General features: G+C 55.3%; 1 protein-coding gene across 1 annotated transcript in view; it reads left to right on the forward strand.

Annotated features, from left to right (window-relative positions):
- The window catches only part of MAMDC4 (MAM domain containing 4), a 50890-nt gene that overhangs the window by 5152 nt on the left and 29406 nt on the right, over nucleotides 1–16332 (forward strand). The window contains exons 2-8 of the mRNA XM_074973535.1: nucleotides 3677–3790; nucleotides 4461–4634; nucleotides 7324–7449; nucleotides 10561–10706; nucleotides 11611–11680; nucleotides 12395–12523; nucleotides 13881–14027. Coding sequence (XP_074829636.1) covers nucleotides 3677–3790; nucleotides 4461–4634; nucleotides 7324–7449; nucleotides 10561–10706; nucleotides 11611–11680; nucleotides 12395–12523; nucleotides 13881–14027 — 906 coding nt within the window. The remainder of the gene's footprint in view (nucleotides 1–3676; nucleotides 3791–4460; nucleotides 4635–7323; nucleotides 7450–10560; nucleotides 10707–11610; nucleotides 11681–12394; nucleotides 12524–13880; nucleotides 14028–16332) is intronic.

Genomic DNA, 16332 nt, shown 5'->3' on the forward strand with positions numbered 1-16332 from the left:
AAAGCTATAAGAATGGATTCAGGGAAAGATCTTTCATGTCTGGACTGTTTGGACTCTTACAGGGAAGTGTACTGTATGCAAAGCAGAGATCCCCAGAGACAACCTGGGTACCCTGAAAGACTTTTGGGAAACTGGCAGTTTATTACATCACTGACACCATTTGGAGTTACAAACTGTGACTCACCTGTGCCTATATTTTACCTGCTTTAACCTCAATAACTCTCATTTCCTTTTTTTAGCTAATAAACCTATAGTTAGTTTACTATAGAATTGGGTGCTAGCCTTGTCTTTGGTGTAAGATCTGGAGTACCAGTTGACCTGGGGTAAGTGACTGGTCTCTGGAGACTGGGAGCAACCTGATGTTGGTGTGATTTTTGACATGACCATTTATTACAAAGTCCAGTTTCTCTGGGTGACAGAATAGACTGGTAGGGTTACCAACTTTCTGATTGCAGAAAACCGAACACCCTTGCCCCGCCTGCTACCCCATTCCTTCCACGAGGCCCCACCCCTTGCTCACTCGATCCCCCCTCCCTCCATCTCTTGCTCTCCCCCACCCTCATTCACTACTTTCGCCAGGCTGGGGCAGAGGGTTGGGGTGGGAGAGGGTGAGGGCTCTGGCTGGGGGTGTGGGCTCTGGGATGGGGCCAGGGATGAGGGGTTTGGGGTGCAGGAGGGGGCTCCAGGCTGGGGCCAAGGGGTTCGGAGTGTGGGAGGGGATGCGGGGTGCAGGCTCTGGGAGGCTGTGGGAGGGGATTCCAACCTGGGGTTGGGGTGTGGGAGGGAGTGCAGGGTGCAGGCTCCGGCTGGGCGGTGCTTACCTCAGGCGGCTCCGGAAGTGGTGACATGTCCCTCTGACTCATAGGTGTAGGGGTGGCTACAGGGGCTCCACGTGCTGCCCCCACTCGCAGGCGCTTTCCCCGCAGCTCCCATTGGCCATGGTTCCTGGCCAATGGGTGCTGCGGAGTTGGCGCTCGGGGTGGGGCAGGAGCTCCCGGCGACCCCTGCGCCTAGGTGCTGGACATGCCGGACACTTCCGGGAGCCACACGGAGCCAGGGCAGGCAGGGACTAGCCTCTTAGCGGCCCAGTTAGCAGTGCTGACTGGAGCTGCCAGGGTCCCTCTTTGACCGGGAGTTCCAGTCAAAAACCGGATGCCTGGCAACCCTATAGAGTGGAGAGTCCAAGGGGACTGTCTGTGACTCCATGGTAAGACTTGTAGCGTGATCGAGGAGTTCACATTTGTTAGAATTATAGCCACATCACCAGCTTGGGGAGTCTTGCGTTTTCTGACAGTCTGCCCTGAGGTGGGCACTCATGGTCATGAGCCACTCCAGACAGCATGACAAATATTCAATTAAATAACATCACTATTTTGTGATGCTCACAAAGGTTTTGCAGGAGTGTGAGTGCCAACCTCAGGACTGACTCAGGGCACCAACCCCAAAAGTTGTGAGTTCTAAACTTAGATTTCACCAACCAAATGCACCAAGTGAACACTTCTCAGGCACCCAAACCATGCCTTCCCCCCCGCACCGCCCCTTCCCTCACTGCCTGACCCCTACCCCCGAGGCCTCCGCCGCCACGGCACCCCTTCTCCTTGAGGCCCTGCTCCTTCCCCCAAGGCCCCACCCCTGCGCCTCCTCTTCCCCTCAAAACCCCACCCCCTGCTCTCTCCTCTCCGCCCCGCCATCACTCACCCTTACAGATGGTAAAAAGTGATGGGGCCATGGCCCCCCTGGCCCCCCCCCCGTTCTGGCGCCCCTGGTCACAAACAGCCCCTTGGGTTCGCCAATCTGTCTTGCCACACAGGTGATCATAGCTCTGTGGTAGATGGCCCCTTACACCAAGAATCACAGCAACGTTCAGGTTATTTCCAATCCCAAAGAACCAGTCAATTATCCCAGTCAGTTGTGCTTTAGGTCTCACCCCAAAGGCAAAGCTTGTAGTCAATCCTATAGTAAACTATATGGAGATGTATTAAATAGGAAAAGGAAATTAGAGAGTTATTTGCAAGCCAGCAAATATAGACACATAGGTGACACAAATGAATTACAGTCTTAGATTTCAAAAGATAATGTAGGCTTCTGTCATCAGCAAGCTCTGTATGTTCTTTAGGGCTAACCCAGGCTAAGCAGGCAAGGATCTCTTGGTTACGCCTAAAAACACCTTGTGTCCCCCTGTGCCTGAGTCCAAGCAGCACAGAGACCTTAGTTCCTTTGGTCTGAGGTTTTTAGCCCTCTCCTGCCATACGCTCTGAGCTGCAAACTCAGCAGAGGGGCAGCGTCCACTCAGGTGACTCACCTTCACAGGGAGGGAGGGAGCAGCAGACCAGCTATAGGAGTCCTTTTGTTGACAGTTTGTCGGTCCAGCTGTGGGGAGTTTCAGTTGTAAGAACGAACCAGAGCCCACCTGGTATTGCTGGGTCTCCTCTTTGCGGGGGGGAGGGGCATAATTTCTGTAGAAGAGCAGCTCCACACTAATTAATGTCCCTCTCCTCTCTGGCAATTCAGTCCCAGAGGCTCCCAGTATGCCCGCTCCAACATTATCTTCCAGTCTGGAGCACAGATATTATAGGTAAGATGAACACAGGTGACAACTCACAAGTATTCAACAGAGTCTAGACACTAAAAACTTTCTTATAATTCTAATACCTATTTTATCACTATTAACCCACATGTGTCCAGTCAGGGTGACCAGATGTCCTGATTTTATAGGGACAGTCCCGATTTTTGGGTCTTTTTCTTATATAGGCTCCTATTACCCCCCACCCCCGTCCTGATTTCTCACACTTGCTGTCTGGTCACCCTGCGTCCAGTTGAGACATGGAACGCTGGCATGAGCTGGTGCCTGGTCTGCTGGCGTTACATATTTATCTCCAGATCTCAAGGCCCTTTACAAGGCTGGGTCAGCACCATTATCTTCATTTTACAATGGGGAAACTGAGGCATGGAGCGGGGAAGTGATTTCCCAAGGTGTCACAGAGAGCTGGGAATAGATCTCAAGCCCCATTTCCCACTGGAACCTGCTCTCTCCCAGAGTTGGCAATATACCCCCAGCATCCTGAGCGCTAATCATGTGACCAGGCTCGTGCCCACCCCCGACATCAGAAGTATTTTATGGTGTATTTGAGACATGCCACTGTAAGGCAGGAGAATCCAGAGCTCAAATGTAGCCTGTGGGTCTTCAAATCCAGATCCCAAGAGGCAAATGAGTTCCCACCCTCCTAGCCCCAAATGCTGACGGGGTAGATGTCTTAGCTCTTTTTCACCACATGGTGACTTTCACTGGGATTTTGCCTCCATTCATGTTTAACTCTCCAGCCCATGAATCATGGTAAATGACCTCCCCAAAAGCCACCATCTTCCTCCTGCAGCCACAGGCTGATGAGAATGAGAACCAAGCCAAACTACAGCCTAGCTGGAAAGGGCAGCTCTGCAGTCTCCCCCGGCAGAATCCCCAGCCTAGCTCTGCAGGTGCTGGAGTGTTCAAAGGGGCCTATGAACATCGCAGGTGCAGAGGCTCCCCACCTGTCAGGCCCCCAAGCCTCAAGATTCACAACCTAGTGTCATGCACTGGCTGTAACCCCCTGCAGAGATGGCAGCCAGTGGCCAGGGACAGGCCTCAGTGCTGCCTGGGGCTGGCCCCCCTGATGCTGGCTTTTACCCTCTCTGGTAGCTTGGCCTCACGCTGGCATCCAGTCCATCTTCATCAACAGATGCAGCAGTCCTGCCCCGGGGGTGTGTGACTTTGTGTGCGACTGCAGGGACTGCTCCGATGAGAACCAGTGTGGTGAGTGCTGCCTCTGACTCCTGCTCTTTGGCTTCTGGCTGCTCTTTCCTGCATAGCAGTTTTCCTGGGATTAGCAATCTCCAGCCCAAGAGCCTCGGGTTCCCCAGGGGTCCTTGACCCTGAACCTGCTCCAAGAGAAGAGTAGGGAACCAGGTAGGGTTGCCAACCCTCCAGGATTGGCCTGGAATCTCCTGGAATCAGTATCCATCTCCCGGCGACTATTGAAAGCAATCCAGGAGATTTTAATAGGCTATTTTAAGAAAATTACATTATGTCATGTTGGGGAAAAAAAAACTCCCGGAATAGCTTCAGTCAGAGTTGGGAACCCTAGAACCAGGGCCCCACTGCATCACACAAGGATGGGCCAAAGGCCCTGAATGAGCAAAATGCGCTGCAGGGCTACGCAACTGTGGCTTTCCTGCTAGCTCTGCCTGGCACATAGGCCCCATGAGAGCCACCTCAAGCTATCCACTTACCCACCCACCTAAGTACCCACTCTCCTCACCCATTCCACTCATCCCCCACTCCCCTACCCACTCCCCCAGGAATCCCTAAATGTCCGATGCTGCTGATTTATCACCAACAGAAACATCCTGGAATTTGCTACTCCCAGGAATGAGTCCTGCCCAGCCCTCATGAGCACTAATCACTCTCCTCTGCTTCCCGGCAGGTTATCACAAAGAATCAGTCACGCTGGGAACTCCCTTCACCTGCGATTTTGAAGAGGGCAACTGTGGATGGAAGGATGTGAGCACCTCTGCCTACAGATGGGTCACAGGCCGAGCCAGCATCGCCATGTGGGGGACAGGGCCCAGCGCCGATCACACCCGGGGCACTGATCTGGGTAACCGCACCACATTCCACTGGGTACATAAGAACGGCCAGACTGGGTCAGACCAAAGGTCCATCCAGCCCAGTGTCCTGTCTGCCAACAGTGGCCAATGCCAGGTGCCCCAGAGGGAGTGAACCTAACAGGCAATGATCTAGTGATCTCTCTCCTGCCATCCATCTCCACCCTCTGACAAACAGAGGCTAGGGACCTTACCCATCCTGGCTAATAGCCATTAATGGACTTAACCTCCATGAATTTATCCAGTTCTCTTTTAAACCCTGTTATAGTCCTAGCCTTCACAGCCTCCTCAGGCAAGGAGTTCCACAGGTTGACTGCGCTGAGTGAAGAAGAACTTCCTTTTATTTGTTTTAAACCGGCTGCCCATTAATTTCATTTGGTGGCCCCTAGTTCTTATATTATGGGACCAAGTAAATAGCTTGGGTAGCCAGTGGCCCCTCTCCTTACCGCTGCACTGGGGTATCAGAGCTGAAAAAATCTCCCTCCCTGCAGCAGCTGTACCTGACGAGTGTTTAGGGGTAGGGTGCACTGTGGTGTTCAGAACAGATCCACCTGTGATCAGCACACGGTGGCTCTTTGGGACTCCTTAGCCCTGTTGCTTTAAGGCTGGGATTATAAATGCACAAAAGCCAGGGTGTTACCTGTACCATACACTCTAGGGCACCCACCTTTACCATTCTGTGGGCTCAAGGTATAACCTGATCAATTTAGGCACCCCCACCCTTACCCAGTTCCTAATGCTCTGGGCGAAAGGCACCTACCCGTACCCAGTGCCTAGGGCTCAGGATGTAATCTTTTGTGGGTTTGCAGAGTCTTTTACCAGTGAAGGAGCCTTACACAGTAATATTCTCTATTTATTAACAGTTACCAAAACAGAACACACATGCTAAGCAGACAATGCTCCTCACTCCCAATAAGGCAGATGAACTTTTCCTGGTGGCCAAACAGGATCAGGTCATTTGGGGCGCCAGCTTCTGCACAGTATGATTGGCAGGTGTTGAGGTCTGGTAGCTCTGATCCTGGGCTGTGTCCTGGAGTTGGGTGCTAAAGAACTTCCTTTTGGATCCCAGTTTATATAGTGAAACTTGAGTCCTGCTTAGCTCTACCGTCACCAACCGTTGTAAACTGAAGTGTTACAAGGCAGTATTTTTACCCATCCTAGCCCATTGTGAAACCATTCTTTACCCAATCAGACCCCAGCACCTGAGTTGATTTAAATCTTACAAAATTAGTTATGCCACAGACAGAAACGATCAAAGAACCAGACAGAGACCCTACAGATAAACAACAGAGAAGTGGGGCCCGTAAAGGCAAAACAATGAAGTAGAGATTTCACAATCACAACTGTTGAGAAAAGAACAGGGGTACTTGTGGCACCTTAGAGACGAACAAATTTATTTGAGCATAAGCTTGCGTGGGCTACAGCTCACTTCATTGGATGCATCCACCGTTGAGAAGTGGTTCCTTGCCAGGCAGAACGCTGTCAAACAAAGTTTTCTTTAAACTTTTTAAGCTCTGTTTCTTGGTTGGTGGTGGTGGGCACTGTTAGGACAGGAGCACAGTCTTCACAGCCCGATATGACATTGTTCGGATGTAATTTAGAGGGAATGTGAGGATGTGACTTTCTGCTTCTTAGCTCATGGCTACGACTGTCCTACTGTGGCTGCTGCACCTTCCTGCAGAAAAAGGCCTCAGACCTCGCAAGGGAATTTGGGAGCCAGTTTCTTTATTAGCCAGTGCAAAGCTGCTGTGAACTACCCAAATGGGGGGCTTTGCCCATTCTCGGCCGGAGTAAAGGGCTACCCAGGATGTAGGGCACTGGGGAGTCTGGCCCTTGGAGTCCTGAAAGGCCCATCCAGTCACATGACTTCATGGCACTTAGACAGAATTTGGTATTTCTGTAGCTGGGCTTTGCCTTTATTCTTTAAAACACATGCTGGCTTTGAGTCTGTCTATGCTGCAATAAAACACCTGGGGCTGGCCCATGTCCACTGACTTGGGGTTGTGGGGCTATAAAATTGCAGCGTAGACATCCAGGCTCGGGCTGAAGCCCTGTCTCTGGGACCCTCCCCATTCACACCCCTGAGCGACACAGCTTGGTCGATCTACATTCTATGTGTAGACCAGGCCTGAGAAGAGGACGAGGCATGATGGAGGTAGTCAGAGATGAGGAGGCCTGTGCAAGGAGCTGGCATAAGTGGAGATGCAGAGAAGAAAGGGTGGGGGAAGGCTGCTCCAGGTGCCATGAGCTGCAGAGGAGACGGCTCTTCGCACAGGTAACAGTGATTCAGTTCTCAGGTGTATATGGAATCATGCATTCAGATAAACTGGGGTAAATGCTGCCTCACGCTCTGACAGTGCTGCACAGGAATGAGAACTGTTTTCACAGCTTGCAACCGATGAAGTGAGCGGTAGCTCACGAAAGCTTCTGCTCAAATAAATGGGTTAGTCTCTAAGGTGCCACAGGTCCTCCTGTTCTTTCTCCTGGGGGGGCATTCCTCCTGGTGGTCTGTGTTAGAGCCTAAGAACTAGAGCCCGGTTTGAGACTCCTGGTGAGAACACACGTGGTGTGGCAGTCGCGGTGGGTCTGTTTCCCATGAAGTGGACCAGGGAAGGGAATGTGTCTGCTTCTCTGCCTTGCCCTTGCAATGTGAATAACCCTCCTGATGTGTGCTCTCCCCAGGCTGGTACATGGCTGCAGAGATGCGCAGAAACACGTTTGCTGCCATCGCTAGGTTAAGGTCCCCTGTGATGCGACAAGCAGCAGCCACCTGTGAGATCAGAGCATGGTATCGCCTGTGGGAAACAGGTAAAGGTGTACCCACTGCACTGTCTGCTACACCAGTGCTGCTCTGCTGGGGGATGTCACAGCCTCTCCTGCCCCTGGCACGAGCACAGGGACAAGATCTGTGCCTAGTGTTCAAAGGAGCACTGGAGGGGCCAGGGCAGCTGCAGAGGGTGGAGGCTGGGATGGGATCAGCTGGCCAGGACAATTGACGGGGTGGGGTTGCTCCCAGCAGGTTGATGTGCTATTGTCTGGTATAGGGAGGTGTGCACGCCTGTCCAAAACAGCTGGTACGGGACCCTTCTGGAGACAGGATCTGGGCTTGATGGAGCCCTATCTGATCCGATCTGGCAGTGCTTATATTCCTTGTATGAATTGAATTGTCAATGTTTTGGCAGCTACTGAGCACCAGATACCATTGGTATTACTACTAAATAGCCCCTTGCCTTCCACTTGCCCATTTCCTTCTGAGGGTCCATAAGCATTTTACAGACATTTCTGAATCCTCACAGTCTCCCTGTGATGTGGGGAATAATATAATCCCCATGTTATGGCTGGAGAAACTGAGGCACCGAAGCGGAAGGGATTTGCCCAACTTTACCCAGTGAGTCAATGGCAGAGCCAGGGACAGGGTCAGAATCTATCATACTCTGTCTGGGTCTCTAGAGGGCCACTGGACCGAGAGAGACCCTTCCAGCTGCCAGGCCACCAGAACTTGGTCCTTCTGGTGGACTTAAAGCAGAACCTTACTGAACTCAGGAGTCCTGGTTCCCAGTTGCCTAGAAACTGTAAAGCACAAGCCAGGCTGGCCTCGCACCCTGAGCAGCAGCATTCTGTGCTGCTGTGCAGAAGACTTGAGTGGGGGGCACCATGGTGCCCTAGCTAGGATGAGAGGATGGCACTGGCTGGTGCTAGAAGAACATAAGAATGGCCCTACGGGGTCAGACCAAAGGTCCATCTAGCCCAGTATCCTGTCTGCCGACAGTGGGCAGTGCCAGGTGCCCCAGAGGGAATGAACAGAACAGGGAGTCATCAAGTGATCCATCCCCTGTCACTCATTCCCAGATTCTGGCAAACAGAGGCTAGGGACACCATCTCTGCCCATCCTGGCTAATAGCCATTGATGGACCTATTCTCCATGAATTTATCTAGTTCTTTTTTGAACCCTGGTATAGTCTTGTCCTTCACAACATCCTCTGACAAGGAGTTCCACAGGTTGATTGTGTGTTGTGTGAAAAAATACTTCCTTTTGTTTGTTTTAAACCTGGTGCCTATTAATTTCATTTTGTGGCCCCTAGTTCTTGTGTTATGAGAAGGAGTAAATAACATTTCCTTATTTACTTTCTCCACCCCAGTCATGATCTTATAGACCTCAATCATATCTCCCCTTAGTCGTCTCTTTTCCAAGATGAAAAGTCCCAGTCTTATTAATCTCTCCTCATATGGAAGCTGTTCCATACCCCTGATAATTTTTGTTGCCCTTTTCTGAACCTTTTCCAAGTCCAATAGATCTTTTTTGAGACGGGGCGACCACATCTGCATACAGTATTCAGGTTATAGGCATAGCATGGATTTATATAGAGGCAACATGATATTTTCTGTCTTATTATCTATCCCTTTCTTAATGATTCCCAACATTCTGCCGCAGCACACTGAGTGGGATGTTTTCAGAGAACTATCCACAATGACTCCAAAATCTCTTTGTTGAGTGGTAACAGCTATTTTAGACCCCATCATTTTGTATGTATGGTTCGGATTATGTTTTCCAATGTGAATTACTTTGTATTTATCAACACTGAATTTCACCTGCCATTTTGTTGCCCAGTCACCCCGTTTTGAGAGAATTGGTGACTAGAGACTGGCATGTCATGCTGGGGCCAGTGGTGAGCTGGAGCCGGTTCGCACCGGTTCACTAGAACCGGTTGTTAAATTTAGAAGCCCTTTTAGAAGCGGTTGTTCCGCGAGGGAGAACCGGTTCTAAAAGGGCTTCTAAATTTAACCGGCCAAAAGTGGCGCCTTAGGCACCGACTCCAGGGGTGCTCCAGCCTTGGAGCACCCAAGGGGAAAATTTGGTGGGTGCAGAGCACCCACTAGCAGCTCCCCGCCCCACCCCCGGCCCCAACTCACCTCCGCTCCGCCTCCGCTTCCTCCCCTGAATGCGCCGCCCCGCTCTGCTTCTCCGCCCCCCCCCCCCCCAGCTTCCCGCAAATCAGCTGTTCGTGCAGGAAGCCAGGGCAAGCTGAGAAGCAGGTGCCGGCTTCCCGCTCAGGCCCAGGGAGGCAGAGCGGAGGTGAGCTCGGGTGGGGGGGGGGCACAAGGACGGCCGCCCACGCCGCAGCAGGTAACCCGGGGGGGGGCCCACGGGGAACCGCTCCCCACCCCAGCTCACCTCCGCCACCCTCGGCCTGAGCGGGAAGCCGCGGGCTGCTTCTCAGCCCTCCCCGGCTTCCCGCCGAACAGCTGATTTGCGGGAAGCCGGCGCGGGGGGGGGGGGGGGGACGACGGAGAAGCAGAGTAGGGTGGTGGGTTCAGGGGAGGAGGCGGAGCGGAGGTGAGCTGGGGCTGGGCACGGGGAGCTGCCGGTGGGTGCTCTGCACCCACCAATTTTTCCCTGTGGGTGCTCCAGCCCCGGAGCACCCAGGGAGTCGGCGCCTAAGGCACCACTTTTGATGTGATCAGTGGGGGGAGCAGCTGCTCCCCCTGCTCCCCCCAGCTACTCTCCCCCGCCCCTAGGAGCCAGAGGGACCTGCCAGATGCTTCCTGGGAGCCGCCCCAGGTAAGCACCGCCGGGACTCCCCACTTCACCCCCCGGCAGGTGCCTCTGGCTCTTAGGGGCGGGGTGGGCACCCACTACGGTGGCCCACGAGATCCTCCTGCCCGATTCTGGGGACAGTCAGGGGACAGGGGAGGGGGGTGGATGGGGCAGGGGTCCTGGGGGTGGGGGGGCATCAAGGAACACGGGGGGGTTGGATGGGGCAGGAGTCCTGGGGGGCAGGGGTGGGCAATGACCCCCTCATGGGGTGAGGAGGGAACCCATTGTTAAGATTTTGGCAGCTCATCACTGGCTGGAGCACTCTTGGGGTGTCCAAGGCTGGAGGAGAGACCATGTGATCATGGATCCTGGCTTGCTTGTAGGGCTTAACAAGACGGTGCAGCCGGCTCTGTGGGTGGAGCTGACGTATGACAATGAGACCATAATGCTGTGGCAGAGCCCTGAAAGCAGCATTTCTGCCTGGCAGGAGCTGGTTGCATACACAGGCCGGGTGCCAGGGGAGTTCCAGGTGAGAAACCAACCCTCAGCCTGCTCTGCGCCCCCTGGCAACAGCCTGAGCCAAGTTGGCAGAGCCTGAGCACATGCAGGCCTCCCATGCTAGCTAGGCGTGATGTGCTGATACATGGCCCTCCAATGAGTGGGGCGTGGGACACTGGCCTGTGGGGCAGCCCCACTCCTACCTCCCAGGGAAGCGCAGAGCTGCAAAGGCTGGGAAAGGGCTGGGTAGACATTGCAGCTGTGGCATGTGGTGACCTGAGATAGGTCACATGGGAACCAGCAGGCTCTGGAGATCAGGGCACCGGTTCAATATTGGCCCACAGCATTAGCATAGAACCAGGCCAGTGACAGGACAGGCTCTAGACCGTCCACATGTGACAGGCTTGTGTCTACAGACCCCCTTTGAGAGGGGCTAGTGCTCATGTGTGATGGGCCCTGGACAGGGGGCATGCCCAGCAAATGCAAACTCTGCAACACCTGCTGCGGGGCTCTTGTCAGCCCTGGCTGGGGGAAAACAACCTCACAGTGGCTACTTGCCCCACCTGCGGGGGAAGAGCAGGCAGAATCATAGAATATCAGGGTTGGAAGGGACCACAGGAGATCATCTAGTCCAACCCCCTGCTCAAAGCAGGACCAATCCCCAATTTTTGCCCCAGATCCCTAAATGGCCCCCTCAAGGATTGAACTCACAACCCTGGGTTTAGCAGGCCAATCCTCAAACCCCTGAGCTATCCCTCCCGCCCAGAAGTCTCTCCCCCTCCCCATTCTCACAGGAGGGGAGGGGGAAGAGGGAGCAGAAGGAACCCAGAGGCTGTGGGTGGTCAGGCTGTGCCAGTCATGCCCATGCCTTGGGCCGTGTCAGTTGTGCTGGTGCCTAGGCTGTGCCCACACCGGGGTTTCTCTTCTCTTGGCAGATAACCCTCTCCTCGCAGCAGAGCTCCTTGCAGCTGGACGACGTGGAGTTCAGGAGCTGTGGCTTGCCACGTAAGGCAGCAGGCCCCCCCCCTCGCACCTGCCTCTACCCCGGATGCTGCGCTTGGCTGTGGAGTCAGGAGGGAGCCAGTGCAAAGCCCCCAGATGCTTCCCTTATTCCTTTAGCCTCCCCCAACTCCCCTCGGCACGCCCAGGGCAGGACAGAGCCCCGGTCCAGAGCACATGACCCCCTCTGAAGGGCTGCTGCTGCGTGGGAAAGCGGGCACTCTCGCTGCACTGCGGCCAGCTACTTCCACCCCCCTGGCTGGCTGTTGATGCTGTGGATTCTCTGGGACCCCTGAGCTGGGCAAGGGGTCAGAGGAAGTGAGCGCGCCACTGGCTGGAGAGGGCCCACTGCAGCTCAGTGGGCCCAAGCCTGTGCCCAGAGCTTACGTGTGACCAGAGCCAACAGTGTCCCTGGGGCTGCACATTGTGCCCGCACCGACACCCGTAATGCACTTGAGCCAGAGCCCCAGTCACCTACGCTGTGCTGGCTACACAGTCCCACTGCCCCGGCCAAGGACCCGCAGCAAGGGCTAAGTCCAGCTAGCAGCATTCAGCTCTTCCCAGCCCTCACAGCCTCATGCCCCCTCAACTCCCCGGGAGGCCCCAAGCACTACCAGCCTGCCACGCCCAGGCCATCTCTGGGGAGTGGGCACCAGCCCTGCAAAGCTGGGATTTGCCCTATCTCTCTGAGTGACTTAACCCTTTCCTGCCTGCACTCAGCACCCCTGAGCCTAGTGTGTGGCTGGGAGGAGAGGAACTGCAGCCGTGGATCATGTGTGCAGCTGGAGCAGCTCTGTGATGGCACCGACAACTGTGGGGATCTGTCAGACGAATCCACCACAGAGTGCAGTGAGTGTCCCCGGGCAGGAGAGAGCTCAGCACCAGCTGTCAGGGGCAGGGCAGCGGGCAGCATTCCTGGGCTGGAGAGCACCGGCCTCCAGAGTTTGTAGAGTGGGCAGCATTCCCAGGCTGGAGACCAGCAGCCGTCAGGGGCCCTAGAGCAGGCAGCGTTCCCAGGCCAGAGAGCGCTGAACACCAGCTGCCAGGGCTGGAGAGCGGGCAGCGTTGGTGGGCCGGGGAGCACTGGCCTCCAGGGGCCCGAGAGCAGTGATGCTGTTAAATCCAGACAGGAACCACAGAGTGTATGTGTGTTGGAGTCAGAGGTGGATGGGACCCAGTGGGTCTTTCCCAGTCCACCCTGGGGAGCAGGCTAGGATTGCTGGGGGGCTCTATGCCTGAATGGCTCCCAAGAGCTCAGAGTTTGGCCAAATGTTGCCATGTGCCACCCTGCTGTGTGAGCTGGGCCTGGGGGAGGTTTAGGTTGGATATTAGGAGAAACTTTTTCACTAGGAGGGTGGTGAAGCACTGGAATGCGTTACCTAGGGAGGTGGTGGAATCTCCTTCCTTTGAGGTTTTTAAGGTCAGGCTTGACAAAGCCCTGGCTGGGATGATTTAGGTGGACTGGTCCTGCTTTGAGCAGGGGGTTGGACTAGATGACCTCCTGAGGTCCCTTCCAACCCTGATATTCTATGATTCTATGACCTGGGAACTTTGGCATTGCATTTGGCTGGATGGGGAGGCGTTGAAGCAGCCTAACCCCACCTTCCAAGCCTGTATTTGCCGGGAACGTCCCCCCAGGCCCAGAGCCCTGCTCCTAGGACCTAGGATACCCAGGCACGCAGTTCTGGCTCCTCCTAGAGAGGGCGGTGCCACGTGTGCACACATACCCAGGCACCCCCAGCCAGCTTACTGGGTATCTCTGGCCTGGATGAGAGCCAGCCTAGCCTGAGTGGTTCTTGTATTGCCAGGCTCGGATCCCTGATCCTGAGCCTCTGCTCCCTTTGCAGGCTGCTCTAGACAACTCCTCGCTGTCCGCTGGGCATCCTGGTGAAAGCCCCAGGGGCGCTCATATGGGCAGAGGAGTGGGTCTTCCCCCAGCTCTCCTACCTGCCAGGGCCGGGGAACTGAGCCTGGTGCCACCTTCCCCATTGCCCCCCATGCCACTGAGTACCGGCTGTTCTCACACACCCCCTCAGGGGGAAGAGGGCAGCACCCTGTGTGCGCATGCAAGAGAGGGCAATCCCCATGAAGGGGATAATGAAGGGAGACTCCAGCCCTGGGGATGCCCTGCAGAGCCCTCCTGCCGGGTGGTGAGGGGAACCGCCATGTGGTGTCACCCCTATTGCCACCTCCTTTCTCCTTCCAGGATCTTTCACCCTCTGTTCCTTTGAGACGGGCTGGTGTGACTGGGCCACTGCACCCGATTACCCGACCTGGGTCAGGAACACAAGCCTCCACCTCGCGCCTGCAGCCCGCACCCCCACACGGGACCACAGCAGCAACAGCAGGACAGGTACCTCTGCAACCCACTTAGGGCTGCTGGGTCCCCCCCGTGCTGGGCCCATCCTGTCAGGAGAGGGAAGCAGAGTCAGGGGTGCACCAGGGGCCTGGGCTGCTAAGGGGCTGAGCAGTTCTGCTGTGTGTGTCTAGGGCTGAATAGATGCCAGAGTCTGACCCTGTTCCCTGCCCCCCAGAATGCTGCTGCCTGGCGTGGTGTGTGGGGCCAGGTAACGCTCTGTGGAGAGGCCAGGGAGAAGCAGCTGGCAGATCCCGCCCATTCCTGTCCCAACCTAGTCACCAGGTCACTGTGACTTTAGGATTGGCTCAGCTCTGCTCTTACTGCTGTGAGGACTCCATGCAGAGGGCGGTTTTGGATTTCCCTGGAATATTTCCTGCCCTGAGCCCTGGCCTGGCACAAGGCAAGCCTGTTCACTACTACAGCTCAGAGCCCAAGACAAGCTGATGCTTTGCTTGCTCAGTTATTCAGTCACGGAACAGGGCCCAGGCTGGTTCTTAGGGCTCATGGAATCACACCCATGCTAGGGGCAGGTTCCACACCGGCTGCCTTTACTACCTAGATTATGGGTGTTCCCACAATGTACCGCGGGCCCTCTGGGATGGCTGGATGGAGCAGGCTCCAAACCCGTGTCTTAGACCCCTCTGCTGGTGGTTCTGGGTAAGGGGACAGCCATAATGTCCTCCTGGAAAGCAAGCTCTGTGGTTACTGGAAGGCACTGCCAAGAAAATAGAGCATAACAAATGTTAAACATTAACCCCCTGCCAACACACCTGGGACAGGCTGGGACCTCTGAGCCCTTCGGGAGGAGATAAAAGCAACCTCACCTTACTGTTCCCATCGAGGATGAACTGTTCCCTCTGACACAGCACATCAGAGTGACCTTTGAGTCTGACAGTCTCTCCCCAAACACCCGTCCCGGAGTTCCGGCTCAAAGCTGCTCTCCTGCGTCAGTACATTCTGACATGGTGCTCGGTGTGTCCCTGCACAGCAAGAGGTGTCTCTGCCCCCGCCAGCGCAGAAGGGGGGCGTGGGGAGAGAAGTCCGAAGTCACTGTCCTAGCCACCCTGCCACTCTGCTCCGTCCTTAGCTCGCTAGTTTCTTTGACTGTTGGGTTTTTCAGTTGTCACAGGTACATTCTGACGTGCTCATGTCTGTTTCAAACAGGGTCTTTGTTCCGGGGTGGGTGATGGCATCAGAGGTCCCCAAGTTAAAGTAGCTCTCCTTGGCCTTCAGGCCTTTATGCAAGCAAAATCTTACCAGATCTTTGTCTTCCTTCCTGCAGTCAACCCCCTTTGCGTATTGTTTGCCTTGCTAGGGAGTGCCTTCCGTGCCCACTGGGGAGCATGCTAGTGAAATACCAATGAGCAGTTCACCATGGGAACTGGCTTGTGCAGGGAAGGTCACAAAATTAAAAACCAAATGTGCAAGTGCATGGAGGGGGCCCTAGTCTGCAAAGGTGTCTGCTGTTTGAGGCGGGGGCACTGGCAAAGCTGGGGGCCTCGCCCCAGGTGGCAGATTTCTCTCTATAGTATTTGCCTCTCTTCATCCTTCTTGCTGGGGACTCTTTCTGGGGGGCGGAGTTATTGGACAGGTCTAACAACAATCCCTAGCTCACATGGAGCGCTAGTCAGCAGGACCTCTCAGCTCCAGGGGGCGCTGTCATTATCCCCATTCTACAGCTGGGGAAGCTGAGCCACAGAGCAGGGAAGTGACTTTCGCATGGTCCCCCTAGAGCACACATCCCATTCCAATACTTTGCCCACTAGGCCACACTGCCCCCTCTACCCCCGGCAGGTACAGCATGATGCATGCCCAGTAACACATGGGGCCTGGGTATAAAGCCAGCCTGGGGGGCTGTACTGAATATGTTCTTAGGGTTGCCAACCCTCCTGGTCTGCCCTGGCCCCCCGCTGCTCCCAGAAGCGGCCAGCACATCCCTGAGGCCCCTGGAGGGTGGGCAAGGGGGGGTCTCTGCATGCTGCCCCCGCCCCTAGTGCCAACTCTGCAGCTCCCATTGGCCAGAAACTGCGGCCAATGGGAACTGTGGGGGGGTGCCCGCAGGCAGGGGCAGTGCACAGAGCCCCCGCCCCCCCCCAGGGGACGCAGGGATGTTGTGGCTGCTTCTGGGAGCAGTTCACGGACGGGACAGCGCGTGGAGCTCCCTGGTCCCACTTACCTCGTCGGCAGCGCAGCGGGGCTAAGGCAATTCTCGGCCAATGGGAGCTGCGGAGTCGGCGCTCGGGATGCAGGCAGCACACAGAGATCCCTGCCCTCCCACTGCCAGGGGCCGCAGGGTCAT

The sequence above is a fragment of the Natator depressus genome, chromosome 16 (assembly GCF_965152275.1).
Source record: "Natator depressus isolate rNatDep1 chromosome 16, rNatDep2.hap1, whole genome shotgun sequence".
Lineage (NCBI taxonomy): Eukaryota > Metazoa > Chordata > Testudines > Cheloniidae > Natator > Natator depressus.